At 40.4% G+C, this 25,290-nt stretch overlaps 2 protein-coding genes across 3 annotated transcripts in view; both read right to left on the minus strand.

Annotated features, from left to right (window-relative positions):
* The window catches only part of SPAG1 (sperm associated antigen 1), a 46,086-nt gene extending 31,739 nt beyond the window's left edge, over nt 1-14,347 (minus strand). The window contains exons 1-7 of the mRNA XM_072852117.1: nt 14,294-14,347; nt 12,613-12,754; nt 11,900-12,059; nt 11,408-11,533; nt 6,594-6,661; nt 4,351-4,469; nt 3,752-3,857 (exon numbers count right to left, since the gene is read on the minus strand). Of these exons, the coding sequence (XP_072708218.1) occupies nt 3,752-3,857; nt 4,351-4,469; nt 6,594-6,661; nt 11,408-11,533; nt 11,900-12,059; nt 12,613-12,752 (719 nt within the window). The 5' untranslated portion in view covers nt 12,753-12,754; nt 14,294-14,347. The remainder of the gene's footprint in view (nt 1-3,751; nt 3,858-4,350; nt 4,470-6,593; nt 6,662-11,407; nt 11,534-11,899; nt 12,060-12,612; nt 12,755-14,293) is intronic.
* A 1,597-nt stretch (nt 14,348-15,944) lies between these two features.
* On the minus strand, nt 15,945-19,707 carry POLR2K (RNA polymerase II, I and III subunit K). 2 transcript variants are annotated; one of them, XM_072852118.1, is made up of 4 exons: nt 19,567-19,707; nt 17,439-17,502; nt 16,559-16,651; nt 15,945-16,107 (listed from the first exon to the last, which is right to left on the minus strand). In XM_072852118.1, the coding sequence occupies exons 1-4, from the start codon at nt 19,687-19,689 to the stop codon at nt 16,085-16,087; spliced, it is 303 nt and encodes a 100-aa protein (XP_072708219.1). In that variant the 5' UTR covers nt 19,690-19,707; the 3' UTR covers nt 15,945-16,084. The 2 variants fall into 2 exon arrangements, with proteins under 2 accessions (XP_072708219.1, XP_072708220.1); XM_072852119.1 differs by lacking the exon at nt 19,567-19,707 and adding an exon at nt 19,094-19,221.
* Nucleotides 19,708-25,290: the final 5,583 nt, after the last annotated feature.

The raw sequence follows: 25,290 nt of genomic DNA on the forward strand, positions 1-25,290 counted from the left end.
CAGCAGAGGAGCTAGTGACAAAAGACATGGAAAAGTTTGAGATACTCAGTGGCTTCCTTGCTTCAGTCTTCACTGGTAAGGTTTGCCCTCAGGCTTCCCAGGTCCCTGAATCTAGAGGCAGATTCTGTAGGAGTGAAGCAGTACCCACAACAGAGGAAGATAAAGTTAAGAAACACGTAAGAAAACAGGATATACAAGAGTTCCAGATGGGGTGTTCAGGAAGGTGGCCAATGTTACTACAAGACTGCTCTATATCATCTTTGAAAAGTCAAGGTGATTGGGAGAGATTCTTGGTGACTGGTAAAGGCTAACGTCACATATATCTTCAAGAACAGCAAGGTGGAGGACCGAAAATACAGGCTGGTCAGTCTAACATCAGTTCTCAAAAAGATTATGGAGCAAGCCATCCTGGATTCCTGACCAGGCACACGAAGGATACAAAGGTGACTGGCAACAGCTAGCATGGATTTACCAGAGGCAAATCATGCCAAGACCAACCTGATAGCTTTCTTTGCTGAGTGGCTCAGTGAAGGAAGAACAGAGGATGTTGCTTACCTTGACTGTAGCCAAGCCTGTGACATGATCTCCCATAGTATTCTTATAGCCAAATAGGTAAAACATGGACTAGGTAACTGGACAATAAGGCAGACAGAAAACTGACTGGACTGCCGGGCTCCAAGAATTGAGTCATACAAAGTCCAACTGGTGACCAGTTACTTAGTGGCCTCCCCTTTGGGATCAAGTTTTTAACATCTTTATTGGGGGGTGTAAGAAGGAACAGAAGGCACCCCCAGGAAGTTTGTCAATGATACAAAGCTGGGGGGGAACAGTCAATGACACACTGGACAGCAGAACTCCAGTCAAAGGGACCTTAACAGGCCAGAGGAATGGGCTGGCAGACTTTTCAGGAAGTTCAGAAAAGGCAAGCGCAAAATCCTGCACCTGAAACAGAGTAACTCCTGCAACAGTACAGGCTGGGTGTCAACTAGCTAGAAAACAGATTTGCAGGAAAGGACCTGAGGGCTCTGGTGGATAACTGAACAGGAGTTAACAGTGTGCTCTCAAGGCAAAGAAGGCGTACCACGTGCTCAGCCATATTAGCAAGAGTGTGGCCAGGAGGTTGACAGAAATGGTTCATCCCCTCTCTTCAGCACCTATGAAGACAACAGATGGAGTACTTGGGTTCAGTCTGAGGCTCTCCTGTACACAAAAGGCACCAACAAACTGGCATGAGGCCAGCATGTCACCAGGATAGTTAGGGGGCTGGAGTACATGCAATACTTATGAGGAGAGTCTGAGATAACTAGGTTTGTCCAGCCAGAAGCGAAGGCACAGGGGAGGTCTTGTAGCTGTTTTCAGTTACCTAATGGGAAGGTATGGAGAAGACAGAACCACATCCTTCTCAGAAATGCACACTGATATGACATAAGGCAACAGACACAAGTTGCAAAAAGGGAATTTCTGATGACATTTTAGGAAAAAAAATTTACTGTAAGGGTAGTCGAACACTGCAACAGGCTGCCCAGAGAGGCTGTGAAATCTCCATCCTTGGAGATATTCAAAACTTAATTGAACAAAGCCCTGAGTAACCTGATCTAACTTGGCCCTGCTTTGAGAGCTGGTTTGCACAAAATATCATTCAGAGGTTGTTTCCAACCTAAATTATTCTATGATTCTGCAATATAACTGAAATTACTAAGCAGAGAGATTTCACTAGAGGTATGCAGAAAAATAGGCAAGATCCATTTATTTTAAAATCATATCAGCATAACAGAAATATGTCAGAACACATCGTCTGCAAAAGTTTTGCATCTCTTTAGAAATAAGAGAGAGGTTTAAGGTTTTTTGTAAAATAGAAAGTACTCTCTACGTTCAGCTTAGAATAGTAGGCCGCATTACAAGACAAACAGAATGAATAACTGTACCCTCATTATTTTTATATAGAACTCTACTCTTTTTCCCTTTTTAGCCATATACAAATAACCCCTTCAGCCTATTATCAATTCACTCCAAAATATGTTTTGTTTAAATATTTCTAAATGTAAGAAAATATAAATTTTCAGATGATATTATAAAAGTGCCCAGTTAGAACAGTATGCAGTGTCAATATAATTTATTTCAGAAGGTGTACAATGCCCCGTGGGGGTCGAATATGGAAAGACTCTCCATTACGAAGGATTCTGCCCATCCTTATTAATTAATACATTATTTATGCCCCAAAAGCAGAGATTTTTACTTATTTTTATATTATGGATTTGTATTTTAGTTTTCGTATATGAAATACAGCTATGCATGTTTTTTATATTCATGTTCATGTATTAAAAAAACCCAAGAAAGATATTAAGGCTGCAAGTCAAGAACAAAAAAATACACATCAAATGCCTCAGTTTAAGCAGCCTGTGCACTATGAATATCAATAACTTTGTGCACATATATACATCTACAATCTCCAGGTAAATCTTCATAAGCTATTCTGCAAAACTCTGCCCCCCTCAGTGACAGTATGAATAGTGCTTCCTAAACATAAATCTGTTCAAGATTTATGTTATTGCTGTTGCACACAGTTTATTCCTATTCATTATTTTCTCCATACTTGTCTGCACTGACCACAGACACATTAACTTCCTCATAAATTCTTTTTGAGGATATCCCACTATAATATCATAGCCCATGAATTATCTCACAGTAGTCCCATATCATTACCCTCAGTTTACACTGGTAATTAATACACCAAGATTCCCATATGCTCTCAATTTCTAAGTGACAACTCTGACACTTCTAGGACTTATGGTTTTTTAAAAGTCCATACCATTTCAAAGCACAAGCGTTAAACAAAAATTGAGTTTCCTTTAATGTTAGTTTAATGTGCACTAACTAACAAAAGTGCACTAACAGTCAGCACTTTTGCAAGTCAGACCTCTAGTGTCTCAAGATGGGTAATCTGCAAATGAGAAACAAATGTTGGTCTCATGAAAATCCTGGTTTGTGTAAATAGCATCATGTTTGAACACTGTGAAAAAGGTAGAGAAAAAATCTAGTTCTCCCAAGGCAGCATTCAAATACGTTAACTGAAACACTATTCTTCTCTTCCTGTTGTGCTCAATTCTGTTCACCTTGAACTTTTCTACTTTTGAACCAAATACAACAGAGGTCCTGTATCAACAACCTCTATTTATATAAATAAAGCCAAAGTCTGAATGTAGTCCACTGTGCACTAAATAAGGCAAGGAACCTGTAAGAGTCTCATATTTTTTAAATCCAGTGTTTATATACTTTTCTGCTGGACTGCTGCTAATTACAGACAGTGTTACGATGAAGCTGCACACAATGTTTTTTCTTTCTCCTAAGATGAGGTTATTAAATCAATTTTACTTATTAACAATTGAGAAAATCCTACCAACACGATTACTTAGAATTCATTTGTAATGAATTTAGTTTCTCAACACACTGCTTATCCTTTTATTTTTGTAAACTTGCCCTTGAATCTCAATGGTTTTGAAAAATCTGAAGAACTTTCCGACACCTGCAGATTGCATCCCATCACTATTTATCCACTTCTCTTCCTGATACGTAAAAATTAATATCAGGATGCAACAGTGCTTTAAGTACTCTTCTGTCAAATCTCTTTGCCCTTTTGAAAATAATCTAATTGTCACGAGTTGCTTCAGTAAGTAGTTGCTTTAATTACATTGCTCTAAAAATAATATTCACAAGTAACAATCATTAAAATAACACAATAGCATTTACTCACCGACTGTAATATGTCACTGCTTCCACATAATCCCCAATGGCGAAGGCTTCATTGCCCTTTTCTTTTTCACGAGTAGCAATAAAAATCTTCTCTTTCTCTGTCATGCCTAGAAAAAATATTTATACATAACAACTAACAGCTTTCACAGATGCAATCAAAATGCTGTCACCTAAAACAGTTTGAATGTCATAATCTGTATATTATTTTTTAAAATAATATGGATGACTGAAGACAAATTTGTATTTTATTTTCTATAATAAGAACCCAAATCCTTCTGATATGCATACAATTCAGAATGCAAGATGAAAGTGGTTGGCTAACCTCTACCATTGATTTACAATAGCAGAAGTATGCTTTCTTTCTTTACCTAGCGCTCTCAACCTAAACACAACATAAACATTTTAACTTATTATTAACACCAAGACTAGAATTTTTTCAAATATGGCTTCAGTTAACCTCCTAAGAACTTTTAGCATCTCTAGAGGCTGAAAAATAGATAAAGACACTTTTACCTCTATAATATGCTTCTTCAATTTGTATTCACACTCTACAACACAGTATTACAATTAAAGAAAAATTTTATGTTTCTAAGACATTACCAGTTGTGTCTATTTTCTTTTCAATTATAGGTAGACTGGGCCTACTAAAGAATCTTGCTTTTGAGTTATTTTCTTCACAGCCTTCATCAATTTTAGAACACTCCTTTTCCACATCGAACCTTAAATTAATAAAAATAACAAATTCAATAATGCTGCATAGCCAGACTCCTCTACTAATAGAAAGGCATACTATATTTCCATTATAAACCAAAGGAAAAGACAGATAAAGGCTGTGTTCAGTTATCCATGATTAGTTAGGAAAAAGACATTTAGTCTTACCTCCTTTCCAAGTGTTGGGGGTTTTTTGTGTGCTTCTCCTGCTTATACATTACCTCCCCTCTTCCTCCTCCTCTCTGGTTAAAACCAATCCAAGAAAATGTCTGCCTCACCTCCTTACCATCCCCCCAAAAAAGACAGGTATAATTTAAGAAACAGTATCATCAGGCTCAATCCCAGCCCTATCAATAATCTCTATTAACCTTTGCCAAAATACCTAAGAAACAGCTTCAAAGCAATTAATACTGTAAAGGTGAGAGAGATTTCAAAATAGTCTCAGACACTTCCATGGCTACTCTGAAGCAGCTTTTGAAAACAGTGTTTATGAATTTATATCAAATAAATATTGCTGCCATAGTCCTATAAAACAAATACAGTAATAACCAATTCCTACACGATCTAGAAACACTACACTCACTGCTTTTCTGTTTAGGACTTGAAAAATACCCTTTGCTTTCCACAATAATCTTGACAATATGAATAATTTCTATCTGAAATAGACACACAATTTTGAGAATTTATCCAATTCAAAACCTTTTCAGGTAAGACTAATCGTTCTCCATTTTGATTCTGATCTTTTGCTAGCTTACTTTTACCTGTTTATTGTAAATTAACCACATTTCAAAATAAGTCCCTTTAAAATATGAACTGAAACTTTCTTGTTCAGAAATTGCCTAAACAATTATTTGAACATTTTGAAATTATCTTCAAAATGTTTTGAAAACACAATATGCTTCAAACTGTAAAATGTATTTTTCAGTATACTCACATTATCCAAAACAAATACATTATATGGGAAAATTCACAAACTGTAGTATTATCAGCATGCTAAAGCACTTAAAGATTGAGCGCATGAAACTGCAAACAAAATCCCAAAATGATTACTTTAAACGATAGAGAGGAAAGAGGGATGAAAGAATAAATTGTTGCAGAAGTTATTTTGATAACTTATTTTGTTTGTCCACATTTGAAGGAAGACCCCTATTTCTGAAACATGCATGCATGAAAATAACTGATAGGCACAGCTGTTTGTAAGAACAGCATCTTATGCAGACAGGGTTTTTGTAGTGGTTTTGGGGGTACAGTGAGACATTAAGAGTTTCATTACCCAAATCCCACGGTCTCTACATTTAGCTCTCCATCTACAGCACTGGAAACTTGTGCCTCCTCACTCTGATTCTACAGCATCATATTCCAGATTTCAGGAGCTAGAGAGAAGCTGCTACAATGCAAAACACAGAAGTATGTGCATTTCCGCCTCCGTGTTTAACAATTTGGGAGCATCAATCTGTCACGTAACTTGGGAGGGTAATATGCCACCATTACATGATGCAGAGAGTGTCTTTGTATCAGGGCTTCATCCACCCTAGAAATAGTCAGTTACTGTCTAAACCTCTGATTATGTGTAACTGCATCAGAGCAAACTCATGCATCTGCCTCAAGCTCATTCTTTGTGGTCAGTGGGGCTCAGTGCAGGAATAAGGATTCATCAATTTTGGTTTTAATTTAGAATTGCGACTTTAGATACACAGAAGATCAAATTTATAAGCCCATGCTAAACAACCCTAGAAGTGCTTTCAAAAAAACTGTTAAGTTTAGTTAATTTTAATCCCTTGGTTTTACATACCTCCGTAATTTTATATCTTAGATGTTGAAAGAAAAAATGAAATCTGAAACAAAATCATTTTTATTTGTATTTTCTGCTGTCTTGTTATATTTCACACAGCTTGAACAAAAGTATAGACTAAATTGTTTTCAGCTGTTAGCACCACAATGCATCATTTGCATTTTAACAGAACATTTATTATGGAAAACCTAAGTTTCACTGAAGTGTTATAATTCCTGAAATGTTGACCTTAATACTATGTTTCTGGAAAATACATTTAAAAACAACATTTAATAATGTTACATTATTAAACAAATATATAAGATTTAATAAAAACTTAAATATAAAGGATTTAACATACTTGTCCCATTCACTGTAATCCCGTGGTATGTTTTTCTTGTTTGTTTGTTTGTTTTGTAACTTTTTGTTCTGAAAGAGAAACAGCCAGCCTGTAAGACAATTTTTTAAAGTGGAAATTCACAGCCTTGTTTTATTTTGTTTTGTTTCTGCAATACATATTCCTAGTAACTAACACTATTCATTACTAATCTCAGGGTAGTCTTGAAAACTTAATTCATCTTGCTCTAAAGAAAATCTTTATATATTTGACATATTGTTGTAATCTGAGGAGCTCTTCAGTGTCACACTTTCTCTTCACTGCCCTGTTACATGTCACAGAAGCACTGAATAAAACTTTCAGATATGACTGTTCTTCCTAATTAGTATCTTGTGCTGCCATCTTCCAAACCATCCTTTCAACACATCAAGGGAGAACTCAGTCTTGGGAAACCCCAGCCTTGTGATGAGGTGTTTGACACCGAGATTGAATCAGTAACCTTGTTTTAGGCTTGCCATCTCCAAGAGAATGCAATGCACAGATTCTGATAGTCCCTGGAACCCTCACAACAAACTTACAAATGAAAAATTTGTTTGACTTCAAAATAGTGTCTGTACTTTTGACTACTTCACACTCCAGTCAAGCTAATTCCCAAAACTATTTATGCTCATTCTAGCTTTTAGACAAGTTCCATCATTGAGATTTGCCTTAACTAAAATTTATCCTTAGGACCTCCCTGCAACAATCAGTCCCAGTAACAGATTTGACTGACTTGTGTTGCAACCCATCTCCCACACTAATGGAACCTATTTCCATAGCTGGCACCTTTGGCATCTCTTCTACCTCTGTCATGAGACTATATTTCTGATATGTCCCTCCCTGCTTGTTGACTTCAACAATACTTAATAGCAAGGTGTGGTTCCAAACAGGTATTCCACAGTGGAACAGCCAGTTCAAAATATTCCCCATCTACTCTGTCCTGGCCATTCAGCCCTCCTCTTACCTTGCAATCCATCACTCACTGAGTTAAAGCAATGTAATTGTTTGTAGAGTTGCAGATTTATACTTACCTGGGTTCAAACAAACAATTTGATAGAGATAACAGTGCAATCCCTAAATATCTGTACCAGTTCAACTGAGCACGTGATAAACTGGACCAAAGAAACAAGCAGCAACCTCTTAAACTAGCTTTACCGGTGGTGACACTGTAACAAGGAAATACTTCCACAGTTGGATGTAAACACCCCAATTTACATAATGCAAATGTGACCCTTCCTGTAAACACTTCTGACTATCTATAATGTTAGGTTGCACAACCTTTTATAGTATATAACTTCAGAATTACTCTTAATGTTCTCAGTCTTTCAAGAAGCTAGACAAAATGACAAATACATTTAGTGGTCAGCACATGGTTGGAGGAGGTAACTCCTAAATATGGCTTCCTGAAATATGACTTATCATTATGTATGCCACCTGGTGTATATTACAAACTTAATAATTTAATAATTATCAAATCTTTTTTTCAAACCAGAAGTCTTTAACTTAAATAAGCACAAAAACAGTGAAACTCTCAGAAGAAAACTTGTAAGGTATTTACACTAATGCAACTTTAATTTAGGGAGAGAACTACAGCATGTCCTTTTAAGGAATAAGGAAGAAGTGTTGACTCAAAAATGCACAATTTTTAAAATTCTAGGTCTCATATTCTTGGGACCATTGTAACCAAGTTGCAGCTCCAGTAGAGTCAGGAATTTCTCAATCAGTAATATTTCAGAGCATCTCATCCAAGAGGCTTTGAAGAAAAATGTATGTTTGTGTGCTGTGGAAGTGAAAAAAAAAAAAAAAAAAATCTCTCCCCTTGTCATTTTTCTTGCCAGAACTCAAAATGCATGGATCCCACCGAGTCTGAAGTCAGGTGAACAATTTCTGGACCAAAGATCAAAGCACAGACTGGCTTCAGTTCTGGTGACACAGAATTTGACCTTGGTTCTCCTCTGGGCCCCGTGGGATGGCCTAAGACATCACTATTCTGTGTCAGCTAACCAGTATTCTTTTACTCTTGTTCAGAGTATCCGAAATAATATGAAGGCTATATAGATGCCATCACAGTGGATTTTTATAACATAAAACTTGGAATGTGTGTTGCATGCCCTGGACTGTGGCATGAGGAGGCATCTGAGGACAGAAATCTTTCTGGAATAGTATTAGGAAACTCTTTGGCAAAGGAACCTAAGTCTGCTGAAATCCCATCCATACAGTCTTTTGGAATTGAGTATCTCTAAATCCATGCTTTAGTTCTGTTGTGGAAAAGGTGAGGCAGCAAAAATAATAATTAAGCAATGTGAACAGTTAGGAACAGAAAAACTCAAGCTATCTCTCCAGTCCTCTTTATTTTGCAGGATGGATGTAACCTTGAAGTCCTGGGCTGTGTGAAAGAAAAACAGGGATGTAAGACAGAAACTTCCTTATTGTGTTAAAGAGGGAAATATTGCATAAAGTTCACTCTTTATCCATTTTTTGAAAAATCTTCCCCATGACTTCACATCAATAAAAAGAAAACATCTTATAGAGTTGCAAGCTATTAGTAGTGAATTAAAACTGCACCTACATTTAGTATCAGCAAGAAAATCTGGTTACAGACCCAACAAGATGCTTCCATTTATCAAACTTGTACCCATTGGTGCAATCCAGTGTTTTAGGGTCAATAAGGATTTCCAGAATTGGCTTCACTGAAGATACTGAACTTTTTATGCATCAGTTCAGATGAACATACTCAGTCTCCAATCAAATAACAACATAAAACTATGGAAGGGTTTGTGGATTTCTTTCTAGCAGAGAGGAGAAATTTATCATGCCAACTTTATACTTGATGCCACATTACAAAATTATGTGATGCCAGTGTAAAAAATAAATTAAAAAAAAATACTGTCCTAATTGATTAGCAAAACATGTTTAAAAATTGTAAGATTACACATAGCTTTATCAGCAAGAAAGAAAAGAAATAAAAACTGATTAAGTATATTAATCTAATTTTTTTGAGATTTCATATTACAGGTATAAATTTAGTGTATACTATAGAAACAGCTTCTTTTTATTCAGTAGTGATCTAGTAGTGGTAAAAGTGCACTGCTACATAAAAAGATTGAATTCTAGAATTCAATTTCAGGCCTCCCTTCTCTCTTCCAGGACAGGTTACAATTACTTCAGAGCCCATCTGCTTGGACAAAAGGAATGGAAATCATATACCATAGATAAGGCATAAAGCTGTATCTAGGTTTCCTGCGTAATAATGCTAACACCTAAACCTTGTATGGAGAACACAAGTGATAAAAAGTTGACCTGAAGGCTGTTGCATGGTTTAAAGGAGGATAAAAAAAATCTGAATAAATATTTTATCTTTGAATGGAGAACACATCCTCTTTAGTAAAACTGTATATCCTAGATTGCAAGCCACTTTCCACCATTTTATGCTTATATTCTAATCTGGATTCACTGAGTTCACATAATATTTTATTTACTATTTTATGTCCTAGGAAACACTTATAAGGACATAAATCAAGAGTAAAGCTACAGTGGCACTCTTCATCTCAGCAAAACAGGATAGTCAAGAGGCACATACATTGCAAAATGTGAAAGAGGATAGATTAATGGAAAAAACAAAACAAAAGCACATCTTAGTCTCAATACTAACCACTTATAAAGCACTACACTGGAATTCCCAGACTCTTTGTGTACCACATAATGGAGAGTGCCTAGTTATCCCAAATGTCTTGGTCTGATGTCTAAGTGCCAGCTGACAATAAGGAGTAGTTTCTGACAACACAGGAACACAAATCAGGCATTTACTAATACATAATTATTCCAATAAAATTTGTCAAATTAACAATTAATAAGAAATATCACATGACCTGTAAGGATCCTTTCATAACATTTCTCGCTTCCAAAAAGAAAAATCCTTCAGTGAATTTGTTATAACAGCATCCCAGAATTCCAAAGAAAATAGTGGGAATCAGACTGAAACCATCTGTGATGACATCTGACAATTCAAAAAAATAAAATCCCTTCCCACACCTACTTTTCTGCCAACCCCTGCAATAGCACTGCATTTAGTATTAGTAAGGAAAGCTGGTCACAGACAAAACAGATTTCAGGCAGATAAATAAAGAGAAAAAAAACATGAGGAAACTAATACCTAGGAAAAAATGTAAATCTTTATTCTGTAGTTCTGAAGATTTGTTAAGTATGCTTTATGGCTAAATTAGGAAGTATGCTTTATGGCTAAAGCTGGAATACCAACTCAAGGTATAAAGTAAGGGGAATCAAAGGCTACATATACACCAGTGCAACCCAGTATAGAAGTGGCTATAGAGTGAAACAGTTGGTGCAGAGGGTCCAACATCCACACAGTATGCGTTTCAGGGTATTTATTTTGGACTAGCTCCTGTCTGGTCTCATGGAACAAAAGCCTACAGGCAGCTGGAACAAATCTCTTGGCATAGTTTAATCCAAAAGGAACCTAGTTCATATCCTTAAATACCACTTTGAAATGTGAATCAAAGAACAGAAAAGGGTGTTTAAAGGAGATTTGCTCCAGAAGTGAATTCTTGATCAGAATTAAAACATTATTACAAGACACATGCTAGTACTAAAGAGGCACTTTTGTTTAAGCATTGGTCTCTTGCAAGGGAACTTAAAGGTTTTCATTTTCTTGTTAACAAAATAAATCTAGTAATAAAGGCTCAATGATTAGAAGTTTGTACATATAAAATGTCCCGATTTTAGAAAGACGGGAAATATAATATAAATATAATTAACAGACGTTAGAGAACTGGAGATACCTGATTAGCAGGAAGACAGCTACTGGAACAACGAATAGGAGGCAAGTTATCTTGTCTTTCATGCAGTGTGTCTCTTCTCAAAAACTGTGGTTTCTTATCATCTTCATTCATTTCTGTCACCCAGCTCTGAAAATAAATAAACAACGTATCCGTACCTTAAAGCAGCAGAGCAGATTTACTTCATAGTCTACAATGACCCTAACAACTATCCCTACAATACACTGCTCTTAATAGGGAAAAGCAATAAAGACAAAAGGCAATTGTGCTTTTTTGAATAAAAAGTAATCTACAAAAAAATCTGTAGAGTTAAAATGGGCATTAAAGATTCAGTGACGTTAATTCAATAAAATAATAAAAAACCCCAACGTAATCCTTTGATCACTTCCTCATTTAATCAAATCATTACATTCTACTTATGCACAAGAGGAGAGGAAGATTGATACATCAAAGTGATTACATTACTGACCATTATAAATTAGAGTTATACTGTACCATCAGTTCACCACTAATGGTTTCCCATTCTTCAGCTGTGAAATCAGAAGCTGTGGCTGCAGGCTTATCTTTTCTCAGCGCTCTGCTCCCTGGATCTAAATGCTCAATACGCTTTTCACAAAACAATGTAAGTTCAGGATAATATCCCTCTTCACCAGACCTTTAAAATGCAAAGATATAAAAGTTACAAAAAAGAACTAAACTGCACTGCATCCTCCATATTTCTCTGCATGCGTAGTCTTTGTTACAACTGAATTCTACTATCACCTAATAACATTTTAATCAGAAAATTCCAGTGAGTTAACCTTCAACCACTTTCCAATGGACACACATACACAGTTCAAAATTATCATCACAGTGCTCATAAAAAAATGCTCTTGTCATTTTCAGCAAAAGTTAAACAGGCATGGCATCTGAAATTACCATAAAGGGTCAGGCAAGATGGCTTCATGACAGAACCAAAATCCAGTGGCAGCATTTGAGAAAAACCTGGCATCGAGTTACTCAGACCTTTTGGATGGTTAAAACAGGATTTGGATTTCTAGTGTTATCATTTGGATGCTTTTAGCATGATTACTTTAACTCTGTATTTAAATTTTTAAATTAGAAAGTCACAAAGAGGTTCAAGACAAATAGAGTATTTAGGTACGGGTTCCTTTGAATTTTACAGAACAGGAATATAATTAGTAATTAAGTTAAGAAAATATGTTTACCTTAATACCCTGAGAATCTTTTCCAGGTGTTTAACATCTGTGCATTTTTCAATGAACTTGTAGTCCAGATGACCAATAGGTATTTGATATGTTTTAGTGGTTCCTTGGTCCAGCAAAAATGGTACTGACTCATCACCCATAACTAAATATTAAAAGGAAAAAATGTAGTGATTCTGTAGGCATTCAGTTATATTTTGAAGCAATGTTAATCTAAGGAATAACCCTGCTCATGCTCTGAAGTACTACTCTGTTATGCAAGCAGACCTATTGCCACAAAAGAAAAATTTCAAATTTGAAGACCTGATCACACAAACTGTTCGTGACAGAGGTTTACTGACAGAGGTATGGTTATATATGAGATATGTTTTGGAAAAAGAATATGTACAACTCTACTGCTTCTGCAAGGCAGAACAAATCAGAAAGACTGCTTGAAAAATTGCCAACTTTTGCCTACCACATTCTCTATTTTTCTTTAAACGCAATATGGTATTACCTATTTTAAGTGTGGTGGGCATGAAGGAGAAGATGGTGCAGGACCCTCTCTTTTTTTCAGAGGGAAGATGTTAACCAACTCTGTATCTAATGGAATGATAACCTTTGCCTTCTCTGTAGCCAAAATAAATCCAATTGTTTGTCTTTCCTCACTAACTGCATTTTCTGGGCCTCTGATTATATTACTGTACTAATTTGAATCTTTTCCAGTAAGTCTGTAACTGATGAAGTGAGGTGTTCAAATTCAACACTTCCTGTCTCCCTGTACCTTTGTTCTGCTTATCTGCATCTTTTTCTATTTTGATTCCAAGCTCTATGGAGCAGAAATTCTTCTTTTTTCCCCATGTTATATAGTGCTTAAAGAGATCAGTTATTTTTAACAACTACAATGAAGGACAGCTAGCTAGCATGTGATAACTATGTATGGATATAAACCCAATTAAAATAACTGTGTTCTAATGTCTGGCATAATTACACATATTAATTTGTAGTTGCATAAAAATGTTTACAATACAGTATCATTTAAATAATAACTGGTCATAATCAGGTACTGCAGAAAGATAGGATTCTGCCCCAAGAACTTAGAGTTTCAGTACAGGAAAAGAAACAACAGGCATAGAGAAACATACGAATACAGGAAATAATTAGACAGGAGTAAAAAGCAAGAGAGGTACTTATCACAAAACTGCAACATTTCCTCCCGTTTCATTATTTCCATAAATGTTAGGAATAGGGAGTTCCCTCGAGTGCCCAGAGCAGCTCTGAGGCAATGCGGTAACAGGCAATGCACGGGGGCACAGTACCGCCACAGCCAACCGCGCTCCTCTCCTCCGGCCGGCTGCAGGCAGCTCCCCGAAGCCGCAGCGCCGTGCCCTGCTTCGCGGCCTCTGACAACACGAACTTTCACCCCCCGGGAGTCAGGAATTTACCTTAAAATCCCACACCAAAGGCTCCCCTCACACCACAGCCGGAGCCGCGCAGAGCGGCTAGCTCGTGCCTAGCAACTGTTGCTATGTACAACATGGCGGCCAAGGCGCGCAGGGACGCGCCCAGGCGAACGGCAGGGAAGCGGGCACGACGGTGCGGACCTGGGGCTGCCCTCCCCAGTGACCCCCTTGCAAGGCTTCCACAGAGCCCCGCCGAGCTCCAGCAGCGACACTGGCATCGTGTGGCGGACTTCAACACCCACCTGCCCGGTGCCGCGCTGCCTCCGGGAGACGAACGCGACCTGGTCCCCTCCTCAGCCGGGAGACGCTCGCCGCCGCGCATGCGCAGCTGGGCTGTGGCAGAGGTCGCGCTGCGCGCCCCCTGCCTCCGCCGGGCGGGAGTGAGGCCCCACGATCAGAGCTGAGGAGAGCGGCGGGACGGGCCGCGCCGCGCCGGCGCTCCCCGCCCTCCGCCTCGGGCCGAGTGGGGAACAGAAATATAGCAGTTGGGGGTGTAGCTTTAATAAAACATCACCTGTTTGTTTTCAATGTAGTATTTTATTTAGCTTAGAACAGCCAGTTCCCCTCCCAATGCCGGTCTCCCCAGGTGCCTACACCACTCTTACCGTTAGCGCTACAGTCCCCCGGCACCGTTTTCTAAAGCAGGCAAGGCAGCAGATGCTCTTCTCTACATTTGCCCAGCAGAAAGAGGCGCCCAGCCTGCCCGCAGTCCAGCCGAACCCGTCCCTTACTCCCACCAGACCTTTTGCAGCACTGGTACTGCCCTCTCTTCAGTGGGCAACTCCCGAGCTCGCCCTTCTGAGCAGTCACGTCAATAGCTGAGCCCTTGTTTCTGTTGTGCAGGCATAAGGGGCACGCTATGCATGCCAATCTGGTGAAGAAACTGATAGCAACCGTGTAGTAAAAATGTTATCATTTATACTCGAGTGTATCTGGCTTCCAAGGAAAAACCTAGATAAGAAATGTCTTAACAGCTAAGATCAGGTAAGATACCCAAGAAAATCTTAACTAAACAGCTCCAAAACAAAATCTCAAGAATGTTTTTTTATCCCCTAAAATGACCCACTGTAGTTCATTTATGAGCCAGTACATGGTCATGCAGTCTGTAACAAAGACACCTTATTATATTGATGAGTTACACACATTATCTCAACATTAACAGCATCATTAGCACCACCAAAATAGATATCTGGAAACACTTAAGGAGGCTAAATTAGCATCGGGCACAAATCCAGCAGTATTTTGTAGTACACTTTAGTGATAAAGATATTTTAGTATTACTTAACACACATTCCAAATAGACAGATGCAAAAAGTTTCGGCTCATCAATACAAAACAACCACTTCGGTCTTTTTAGTATAGACCCCTGAGAAGTCATCCGAAAAGCAAAACAAGATGCTATTTTAGTTTTGGGACACTACCTAAATTATCTTTATAGCACAGACCTAATTCTTTCCTTGAGTACAATTAAGTCAAGAAGCACTTTGGGAACTTCTGTTTACACATTGCTTCTTAATGTTTACCTTCCCTCCCCTCTTCTTTTCTGAGAGATTATTATTTTGACACTTCCTCCACAGCTGGGTGCCTGAATCAGGTGGTCTCAAGTCCTTTGAGCTTTGCTCCTTTGAAATGCAGGTCCATGTTTCAGACATAGCCTTGTGTAGCCTTCTATTTATTTTCAGTAGAATTTATTCAAACCACAGGTATGCAGTTCATAGGAGTCCAAAGAACATTTAACAAAGTTAAAATGCAAATAAAGTTCAGATGAGAGTAATGAAAACAAGGTTAACTCAAAAAGAATACAATACCACTGACCTTAAACTACTACATACTCTGACTACAATTGAAATGACAGCTTTAGAAATCTATTGCTGGAAGACAGGACAGACAAAATTTAGTATCATAGTAAACTTTAATATTTCAGTATCTTAAAACACAAATAAGAGTGTGCATTTGTACACCAATGGATTTACAGAGCAAAGTTATCAGAAGGATTAAACTGCAGCATAAAGTCACTATATCTTCAGCAGAAATCATCGGGCATCAAAAACCACCACTGGAATAGTGCAGTTAAAGGAAAAAAATGTGTTGTGGTTGAAAAAAGATGGGGGGGCGGGGGGGACGACAAAAGAGAGACTGCCTAAATCTAAAGTCACAACTAACTACATAAAAGCATTTCAAAACTCATCTTTAATTAACCCACAACACTTTCCATTTGTTAAAAGTGTGGCTAATATCAACCGTTCACAGTACGTCACCCAGCAGACTATCACAGCTTATTATATTTTGCATAGAAAATGGAAAAAAGAGAGAAAGTGCCAGGAATGAAAACAAGATCCCCAGTCACACTGCAGAGATCTCCCTATAGTACTTTGCTCTACTGTATTGATTTTTGGTCTTGAAGGATTCTTACATAATTACTCAAATCTTCCATTTGGTTTCACTTATATACCTTGTCTCCATCCACAGCTTCCCAAATGCATTCAAGTGTCTATATAAAAGGATACATCTTTTTGTCCTTTTCTTGTACATTATTCTGTAGCCACATTCTCTGCATCTGATAGGATCTCTTGCCTTTATTTCATTTTCTGTATGACATTCTGATGTGATGGAGGAAGAGAAAGGGAGTGGATAAACAAAACCAGCATTGTTAATGCATAGATAACTTTCAAAAGTTGTAATAGTCAAATTCCTATTTCTGGCAAACAAAACATGACACAAATCCACCATAATTATTTTTTATTAAGAGCTGAATGATATCAAGATACTGTGCAAAAAAAAATTAGCAAACTTCACTTATTAAGATCAAAGAGGATCTTGCTAAAAATCACCAAATTATTACTGCACAGAATCCATTCCACTCTTGATACAACTAGACTGTCTACTAATGAAAACTTCAGCTCAGCCCCCCAAAGCCCCAATTTTATTTTCTTAAAAGACAAAATATTTCAGAGATTCCTGAAACGACAACTCAAAATCACTGATTTTTGAGTTGTTGACTTATCTATAGGTAAGAGAGAATTTGACTACTGCACTTCAATAAAAGCTGAGTGACCATACAGCATTTAAAAAAACCACCTCTCTGAGATGCACTAAATAGAAGGTCCACTATCTGCACCACAAGTGGACACTTAGAGAAAGCATCCTCTGGAGATGGAGGACCTCCACACAGCAACACAAGCTCTAGTGAATTACTTCCACATCACTATCCATATATACCACATATATGTGGTACCATCAGCATGTAAAGCTTTAAAGAACATCAGAATCTACGCTGCAACTATTTGTATTTATGCACTCTTCAGTATAATGATTATCCATTCTTCATTATTAAAACACCAACTCTCCAGTAACAAGTACAAAAATTCACTGATGTCTTTTCTTTACCTCCACAAATGTAAATCATCGGCTGCTGCTTTGGAGGCTGAACGTCCTTCTGTGAATCCATGTTCTAAACAAGAAAAAAAAAAAACCAAACCACACATAACATGTACACCAGTTTTGCTTTTTTTTTTTTAAATTAGTTTTTCAAGGCATGCACAATCATTTCAATATCTCAATCTAAAGCTAACAGAAGATGAAAAAGTTCCTTAAAATTAAATACAAATTAATTCCATCTATATTTGATACACAGGACATTGGATAATTCAGGTTGGAAAAGACTTCAGAAAGTCTTCTAGTTCAACTTCTCAAAAGCAGAGTAATATCAGGTTTCTCAGAGCTTTTCCAATCTGGTATAGAAAACCTCCAAAGATGGAGACAGCACAACATTTTCTATTAAACAGGATTTTAAACATTAAAGCCAAATGAATAATATTTTCTTTCCTCCCTCCTGCCAATGGTAAGAATTTCCTTGCTGGAAACATAAAAATAATTTCTTACTTATCACTCATGTAACAACAGTGCTATCATAAACAAGATAAGCCTTGTTATAATTTTTCCCCCCCTCTGATACAACACTAGCTAACCTAATCTACCTTTTTATTGACCTAATGGATTAGAAATCCTGAGAATAGACTGTAGGTAGAAGAGTAATAGGAATTAAAAAAAAAAAAAACAACGAGGGACCAGAGAGAAGAAATTCCACCCTCAAAATCCTAACATAGGTGTGTATGATTACCAAACTGATCAAGAGTTTGATAACTCAGTGGTACTCTTCAAACACCTCTTAATGCCCTATAATGGTTTTGATCGTTCAGACTTATTTGGAGACAAGTATTCCTTCACAGTATCAGACTAAATAGTTACATAAATAGTTACATATACTCCCCAAACATTCTACCAAGGTTTTAAGTAATCCTATCCTAACATGTAAATACGGTTGCAACCATAAATTTTAAGGTTGTTGCTGTAACAACTAGAGACGGTAAACACTTTTATTCCACCCAATGCAAGTCCAAACCAGAACTTTTGAGGTTCCTGTTTTCTGTGTCACTGTTCTGCCTGACATAGAAGACAATAATTCCTAACCCTTATGCCAGTGAATAGCCTTCATGATGCTTCATTATAAGCATGACTCTCAGGGTGCTTTTGCTTAATATTACAGTAAGGATTATTTCCCTGATCTTCACAGTTTGAAATAAATTCAACTGGGCAATCTAGGGTCTTGAAAACAGAAGGATAGGCTTGACAGAAACAGTTCATTCTTTGTTTAAGAGAGTCTGATCAGCACTTGACAGACCACCTTGTTAAAACCACCATTATGCCACTCCATTTGGGAGAACTGGAGATAATTCATTAAACTCTATAGCTTTCAAGTAAAGTTTTGCTCTACCATAACTGTAGTGGCACCTTAATCCACATGTGTTATAGTCTTTTTGTGTCAGTACATTATAGTAAGATACAAGCAGTCATCCATTAGCATTTGAAAACAGCAGCATCTCCTAAAACAGAGAGCTGAGCTAAGGAGGACCACAGTTACAACTAAATAACTTGAATTGGTACTGCTCATGCAGCAAAGTAATACCGCTGCTAAAGACAGCGGTGACCTACGGCTATGTATTTTGCAGGGAGGTGCCATCGTTTAGCTGGCCTTCACGTACCCTGCAGCTGTAAGCGTTGCCAAGCTGACAGAGCCAACAGGCACAGAGATACACCTATGTGCATTGGGGTGCAACCACAACCTACGGCGAAGACGTGGGAGCACCGGCCACGCTACCGGTGCGAGAGGACGCCACACATACCTGTAAGAGAGGCAAACCCACTCTTTCACGTCCCACTCAGAGCCCACGAAGGAGGACAGGCCGCCTTCCTCACAGCCCAGCGGCCCCTCAGCCCCTGGCACCCCAGCCCCCCCCCCAATTCCGCGCCAGGGCCTCCCCCACCGCCCCGCGGGGCTTTTACGTAGGAGGGAAGCCCGCTGGGCTGCGCTGAGCTGAGCTGCGCTGGGCCTTTCCCTGCTCGTCGTCGCCGCCGCCGTCGCCGCCATCGCCACCCCCGCCCCCGCCGCGAAGGAGACCACCGGCTCCGAAGGGAGGAGCTCGACAACCCCAGGAGAGCCCCGACCGACACCCACCTGCACAAGCAACTCCGCCGGCCTCGCCGTCTCCTCGGCGGCGGCTGATGACGACACAGCGGGCGCCGGCGGAGGCGGGGCCTGTGCCGCCGCCGCCAGCCCTGCGGCCCGCCCCCCGTACATCGGGGCGTGCCGTTGTGCTGCCGGCCGCGCGAGCCAGCGGTACGCACCGTGCGGGGGGCACGCGTCCGCCGCGCCGCAGCCCTGTCCCGCGAGCGGGGGAGCTGCGGGAGCCCCGGAGCCCCGGCCCGGCCCGCCCCGGCCCGCCCCGGCCGGCGGGTCCCCGGCTGCGAGCCGCCGGCACTCCGGCCTCCTCCCCGCTGAATAATGAGGTTGAGGAAGTGATAAATACTCAGCTGTCTGTGGCAACCGCTTTGAAAACAAAGCGCAGAATATTTGGCGGCATTTTTTAATACAGAAGCTTTCATACGAATTAGCAGGGTCAGTTTCCCAAGAAGAAGGCGGGCAGCGGCGTGGTGAGAGAAAACAAGAACCGACGTACTCCATCCTTTTTCTTCGGCTGTGCCCGACCGCTGTGGGGCTCAGGACAAGGAATACCCTGCGACAGGCCTGATCGCCCTCCACTGACTGCCGAGTTTTCAACCGCCGAGGTGTTTTACCTCAAGGTCCTTTCTGCATTCGGAAGCAGTTCATCTAAGATCCGTGGGTAAAAACCGCATCTTGATATTTTAGTCTTGTGGGCGGTATCGTATGTACCATATTAAACCAAACTTGCAAGCGGCGATACTACATATTTTAAGCGTAAGGTCGTCTGATGAAAGAAGCTCAAATGTCGGCGATTCCCGCATGTGCTGAACCGAAACAGTACAGGCGAGGTCGGAAACGATACCGGTTGCTCGCCCGGTTACCGGCTCAGCCTCACCGGCGGTATGAATTTTGAATCTCCGACAGGCACGTTGTAGAGTTGGCTACCTTTGCTTTATTCCTGGAAAAGCATTTAACAAATGTTGTGTTTTGTGAATATGCCGATTTAAATGACTTCGTCATTCAAGGGGTTCCCTCGTTCAAGGAAAAGTCTTCCTTCTTCTGTTTCCGAATACTGAATAAAAATTGTTTCCGAAGCACCCAAATGCATTGATATGTTTTATCAGTTGTAATTTATTGATATTCTCACAGTAGCAAATCGCCTTCATACGCAACCTAGAGCTTATCTGAAATAAACTCGAAGAATAATAAATACTTGCGGTTTTCCTAATTTTGTATTTAAGTTAAACGTAATGAAAATACAGTAACGATTTTAGACAGCTCACCTGCTTCTCCATACTGCTGTGTACGAATAAAGCTAAATATAACATTTTGAGTGCCACAATAAAGCACAGGCGAGAAAAACGATATGTGAAAGGCAGAGCTACTCACCTCGGTGCTGATGTCCCCGTCCCGTTACTACCTGCGTCCCCTCCTCGCCCACGGTCTTCGTAGCTGTGGGTGAGTGCCAAGAGTCTGAAGCAGAGGGAGAAAAAAAGCCTGAACCCTGATAAACGCACTCTAAGTAATTACCATCTCATAAATAAACACATAAAAAACTAGCTGGTGTTATTTATCCGGACTCGTTTCGTATTTTAAAATGCGTTTGCCAAGCCGGTAATTTTAAAAGGACTTGCTAATAATACCGCCGTGGAATAGTCAGTTAAAGCTAATTCTGTGAAAATAAGGTCTCCGCTGTTAAGAAAGAAATAATGTAATTGCTTGATTATCGGCATCCTTTAACTCTTCCCTTGGAAAAATAGGATGTTTTACCAGATCTTAAAGCTTCGGTTACGTTAGGCGTTTCCGATAAAGCCCGCCTCCTTCGAGAGGAGCGCTTTGACAGCAAAGCCTATTCCGATGGGCTGATCAACGCTAGCCCCCATCCCGCTCCTCGGGCTGCGAGTAGCAGCCAGGGCTGGGGCTGTGTGGGAGACGTCCACTCTCCCGTAAAGTGAAACAGCTCTCGGGGAACTGGTGGGAAAGCGTGAGTGAGGAAGGGCTTGTGGGGCCAGGGAGAGAGGTGCGGGGGGTACTTTTTAGGTGGGAAGGAAATGCGGTGGTAGCCGAGCGCAGCGCGAGTGTGTTGCAGACTGTCTTACCGCGTTTGTTTGTTTAGAAGCAATGTTCTCGTGTTTTGGTTGGGTTGGGTTTTTTTTCGTTGGTTTTGGTTTTGTTTGGGTGGGGGTTGTTTGGTTTGGTTTGCTTTAGTTTTGGGGGGGTTTTGTGACGCTTTTTGTTAAATCACGCTTTTTGGTGTGATGCTTCCGTGTATTGCGTTAAACGCCGCAATTACAACGTGTTACATTTCTTGGATATTTTTGATCCAAGTAACAGAAGTCTATCCGGGTTTGAGGGACAGAGACAGAACTTGCAGCTGCTGTGTCCCGCTTTAAGGAGCTAGCAAGCTGCCAATTTCACAGAAAAGTTAACTTTATTTATAAATAAATACAACTATTTGAAAAATAATTTATTCTGATTCATGTGAAAAAGATGATACCACAGAAAGCACTTTCGGAAAACTTGTATTACATTTCTGAAAGTTTCTAATTATTTCTCCTTCTAAAAAGGAAGGGGGAGATACCCCAAGAGCCTTTCTCTTTTTACCCGTAACTGGTACCTTGTAGTCACATAAAACGATATTATTTATCTAAAAATGTCGCCGTTTCCCCCGGCTCTGGAGAGGTAACTTTAAATCCGAGTTTCCTCGGGCCCCTCTCAGCCTGCCCAGCGGTATGGCCTCTGCCCACCCACCGGGTCGGCTTTGCAAGGCTGAGGCGTGGAGGTTGCCAAAGGGGAAGACTGCAAACTTGCCAAACCTCACGTACAGGAATTACGTTACTGAATTTCGGCGTTTCTTTGGAAAGCCTCTACTTTGCTTCTTTGGATGTAGGTGTTGATTTGGAGTCACACATGACGATCTCGCATCTCTCGTTCAGATCTGACATTGTTCTGGTGGAGGGAGAAAACTGGAAGTGTAAACAGGGAAAGAACCAGAAGAATTAGAGTTAACCTGCGTTACATGTTATATCACGAAGTAAATAAGAGCAATACCCAGCAGAAGGAGAACGCAACGCTGATTTATTCGGCTTTTCCTCTGTCCCTGTGTGGCAAGGCCTTGCCGGTTCCCCGCCGCCGGCAGCTCCCCCGCCTGCTTGGAGCCAGCAGGTAGCTGAGCCTGTGTAGCCCCACGTTAGCCGTACCGAGCTCAGGAGAAACAGGCGCCCAGGTATTCTTTTTTTTTTTTTGTCATGTACAGACTAACTAAAACCACGGCAAAACCTAGGCGAAGTCACCGGGCATCCCCCACCAGACTGACAGCTGATTTAAAGGAGATGGCACTTGACAAACGCTCTGATTGTTTTGTTCCTGTACTAATTAACTCGAATTAGCACCCTCATAACTCAAGCTTAAAGGTTGTGGTGCAGATAAGGCTTATCACCTGCGAAAGCCTTCGGCTGGCCGTGATCGACCAGCGCCTCTGAAGCCGCCCCTCAGCCCTAGCAGCCCCTCAGCAGGGAGCTGAGAGGGCTCTCGGAGAGGCGGGAAAGCCTCACCTTCGCCAGGCACCTGAGAAGAAGCAGAGCAGGGGGAGGAACGACGCAGGGGAGCTTTTAATGGTGGGCTGGGTGCGGCGGGGGCCGCAGGGCTGGAGAATAAAGTGTGAGGAGAAAGGCGAGCCTCGCCGGTATCTTCCCGTGTTCCTGAGGAGCGGGCTCTCCCCTTCGGCGGAGCCGTTCTCCTTCAGGCTCCCGTCCCGCCGACGCCCTGCCCTCACCCTAGGGCGGCGCCGCTCTCCCGAGGGCCGCATCGCGGAGGGGGCGGGGGAGGCAGTGCGGCAGCGGTTGGTAAGGGCGGGTAGTTCAAATCCAAGCGAGGGAAAGCAGCCGTAGCCGCCCGCGAGGAGCCGGTGTGGGTGGAGAGAAGCGAAGCGGCTCCTCGCTAAGGGCAACGGGCCCCAGAGCCAGGCGGTGAGCTGCTGAGGCGGCAGGATTCCCGTTCCCTCCAGCCAGTCGGGGAGGGGCGTTCGTCGCCTTCACCCCTTCTCAGGGAGCCCCGCCGACCGCCTCAGCTGCACTCGGTGGCAGGGGGCCTCTAGACTCTGTTTCCTGTGCCCAGCGATTTGCCAGATGAGGGGTTGAAGCTGTTGCTTTGCTCGTGTCCGGCATCCCAGGTGACTGAGAGATCCTCGGGTGCTGGTCTCTAGGTAGCCGTCAATAATCTTCATCGCTGGGTAATTAGACATTGCAGTGAACGCATACATAGACCAACTGAAAACTGTGTCTCAGCTGGGTAATGTTTCTCTTGCATCTCTCTCTTTTCTCTCCACATCCTTTCTCACTTTAAGTTATCAGTAGGCGTAAACAATACTTTGAATACAGCACCTTTGCTTTGGAAGATCTCGAGTTGCTTCACAAATTAGGGTAAGTGACCCACCGCTTACAGATAGGATTTAGCTATGCTATCTCAATATTAATACCTTTGAAGGTATTAATGACTTCTCTGTTTTTAGAGCTGGGTGCTCAAAGAGCAGAGTCTTCTGATAAAGTCAGTTTTACTGCAGATGTGATATCTGTTTAAATAACAGAGAAAATACTCTTGTATCACCAAAACTTTGCTTTTATCTGTTTTGTTAACAATGGTGAATGGTGACAAACAAGGACAGAAAACATCTTGTTCGAGGCATAAATGTTCAGTGTGTCTTACTGGGGAATGTAAATTAGTATCAGAAACAGGCATGACTCCATTCTAGAACTCATGTCTAAGTTATAGGCACCATTTACATTGCCTTCTAGTAACCAACGTTTTTACCTCTTTAGGACGCTTTGTAAGACTAAGCTTATCAGAAATTATTCCTTGTCTAAATGTCTGAATCCTGTTCTTAATTTAGTTTGGGTCTCTGAATATGAAATATTTTGCTCCCTGCCAGAAAGCTTGCAGTTGACTTGTAGATCAATTTGAGAACTACAAAATTAATAATAGATATGAGAAATGTATAGAGCAAAAGAATCTACACTTAGCAGATATGGATTTTATTCCTTCCTTTGTAACTGACTTGCTGTGTGACCAGTCTTTTCTTCCCTACACATCTGTTTTATAATGTCTAAAACAAGGTTAACGATACTTCCAGAAATTACTTGAAGATCCCCAAATGAGAAGGGCTTGATGTTATGTATCAAATTTAGTAGATGAAACTTTTCTCCTCGTAAAGAAGGAAGTGCTTATAAAACACTAGACACATCATAAGAGGTTTTATTAGGCATCTCTGAATATAAGTAGCATCTTGTTCTATTATGAGATACGTTCAGCACCTCTGAAAGGCTTTCCCTTCTGTACTGTATTTGTAAAATGAGACCTTGTGTTAAATTAAATCTTAACTTGTACAAGTACTGCATTTTGAAATAAATCAAGGTGTATACAAAACTGAGGTGTATACTGGGATTTGCTGTAAAGAAGTTTAATGGACATTGTTCACTCAGTGTCTGTATTGCAGTGGCTTCCCTATAATTTTTTTCGAAGTTGTTCTCTCAAAACAATATAGTAAGCTCTCAGGCTCCCCCTGATGGACATTGGCGTATTTACAGCGTATTTTTGGCTTTTACTTGAATTACCAACATTCCTTTAACTCTGCTATTCTGATCTCCCCTACAGCTGCAAAAACTTATTTTTCTGTGATTTTATGTTACTTGAAACACAAGTTTGCTTAAATTCTTTTATGCTGTAATATTTTAAATTTCC

Source organism: Ciconia boyciana, chromosome 2 (genome assembly GCF_034638445.1).
Source record: "Ciconia boyciana chromosome 2, ASM3463844v1, whole genome shotgun sequence".
Lineage (NCBI taxonomy): Eukaryota > Metazoa > Chordata > Aves > Ciconiiformes > Ciconiidae > Ciconia > Ciconia boyciana.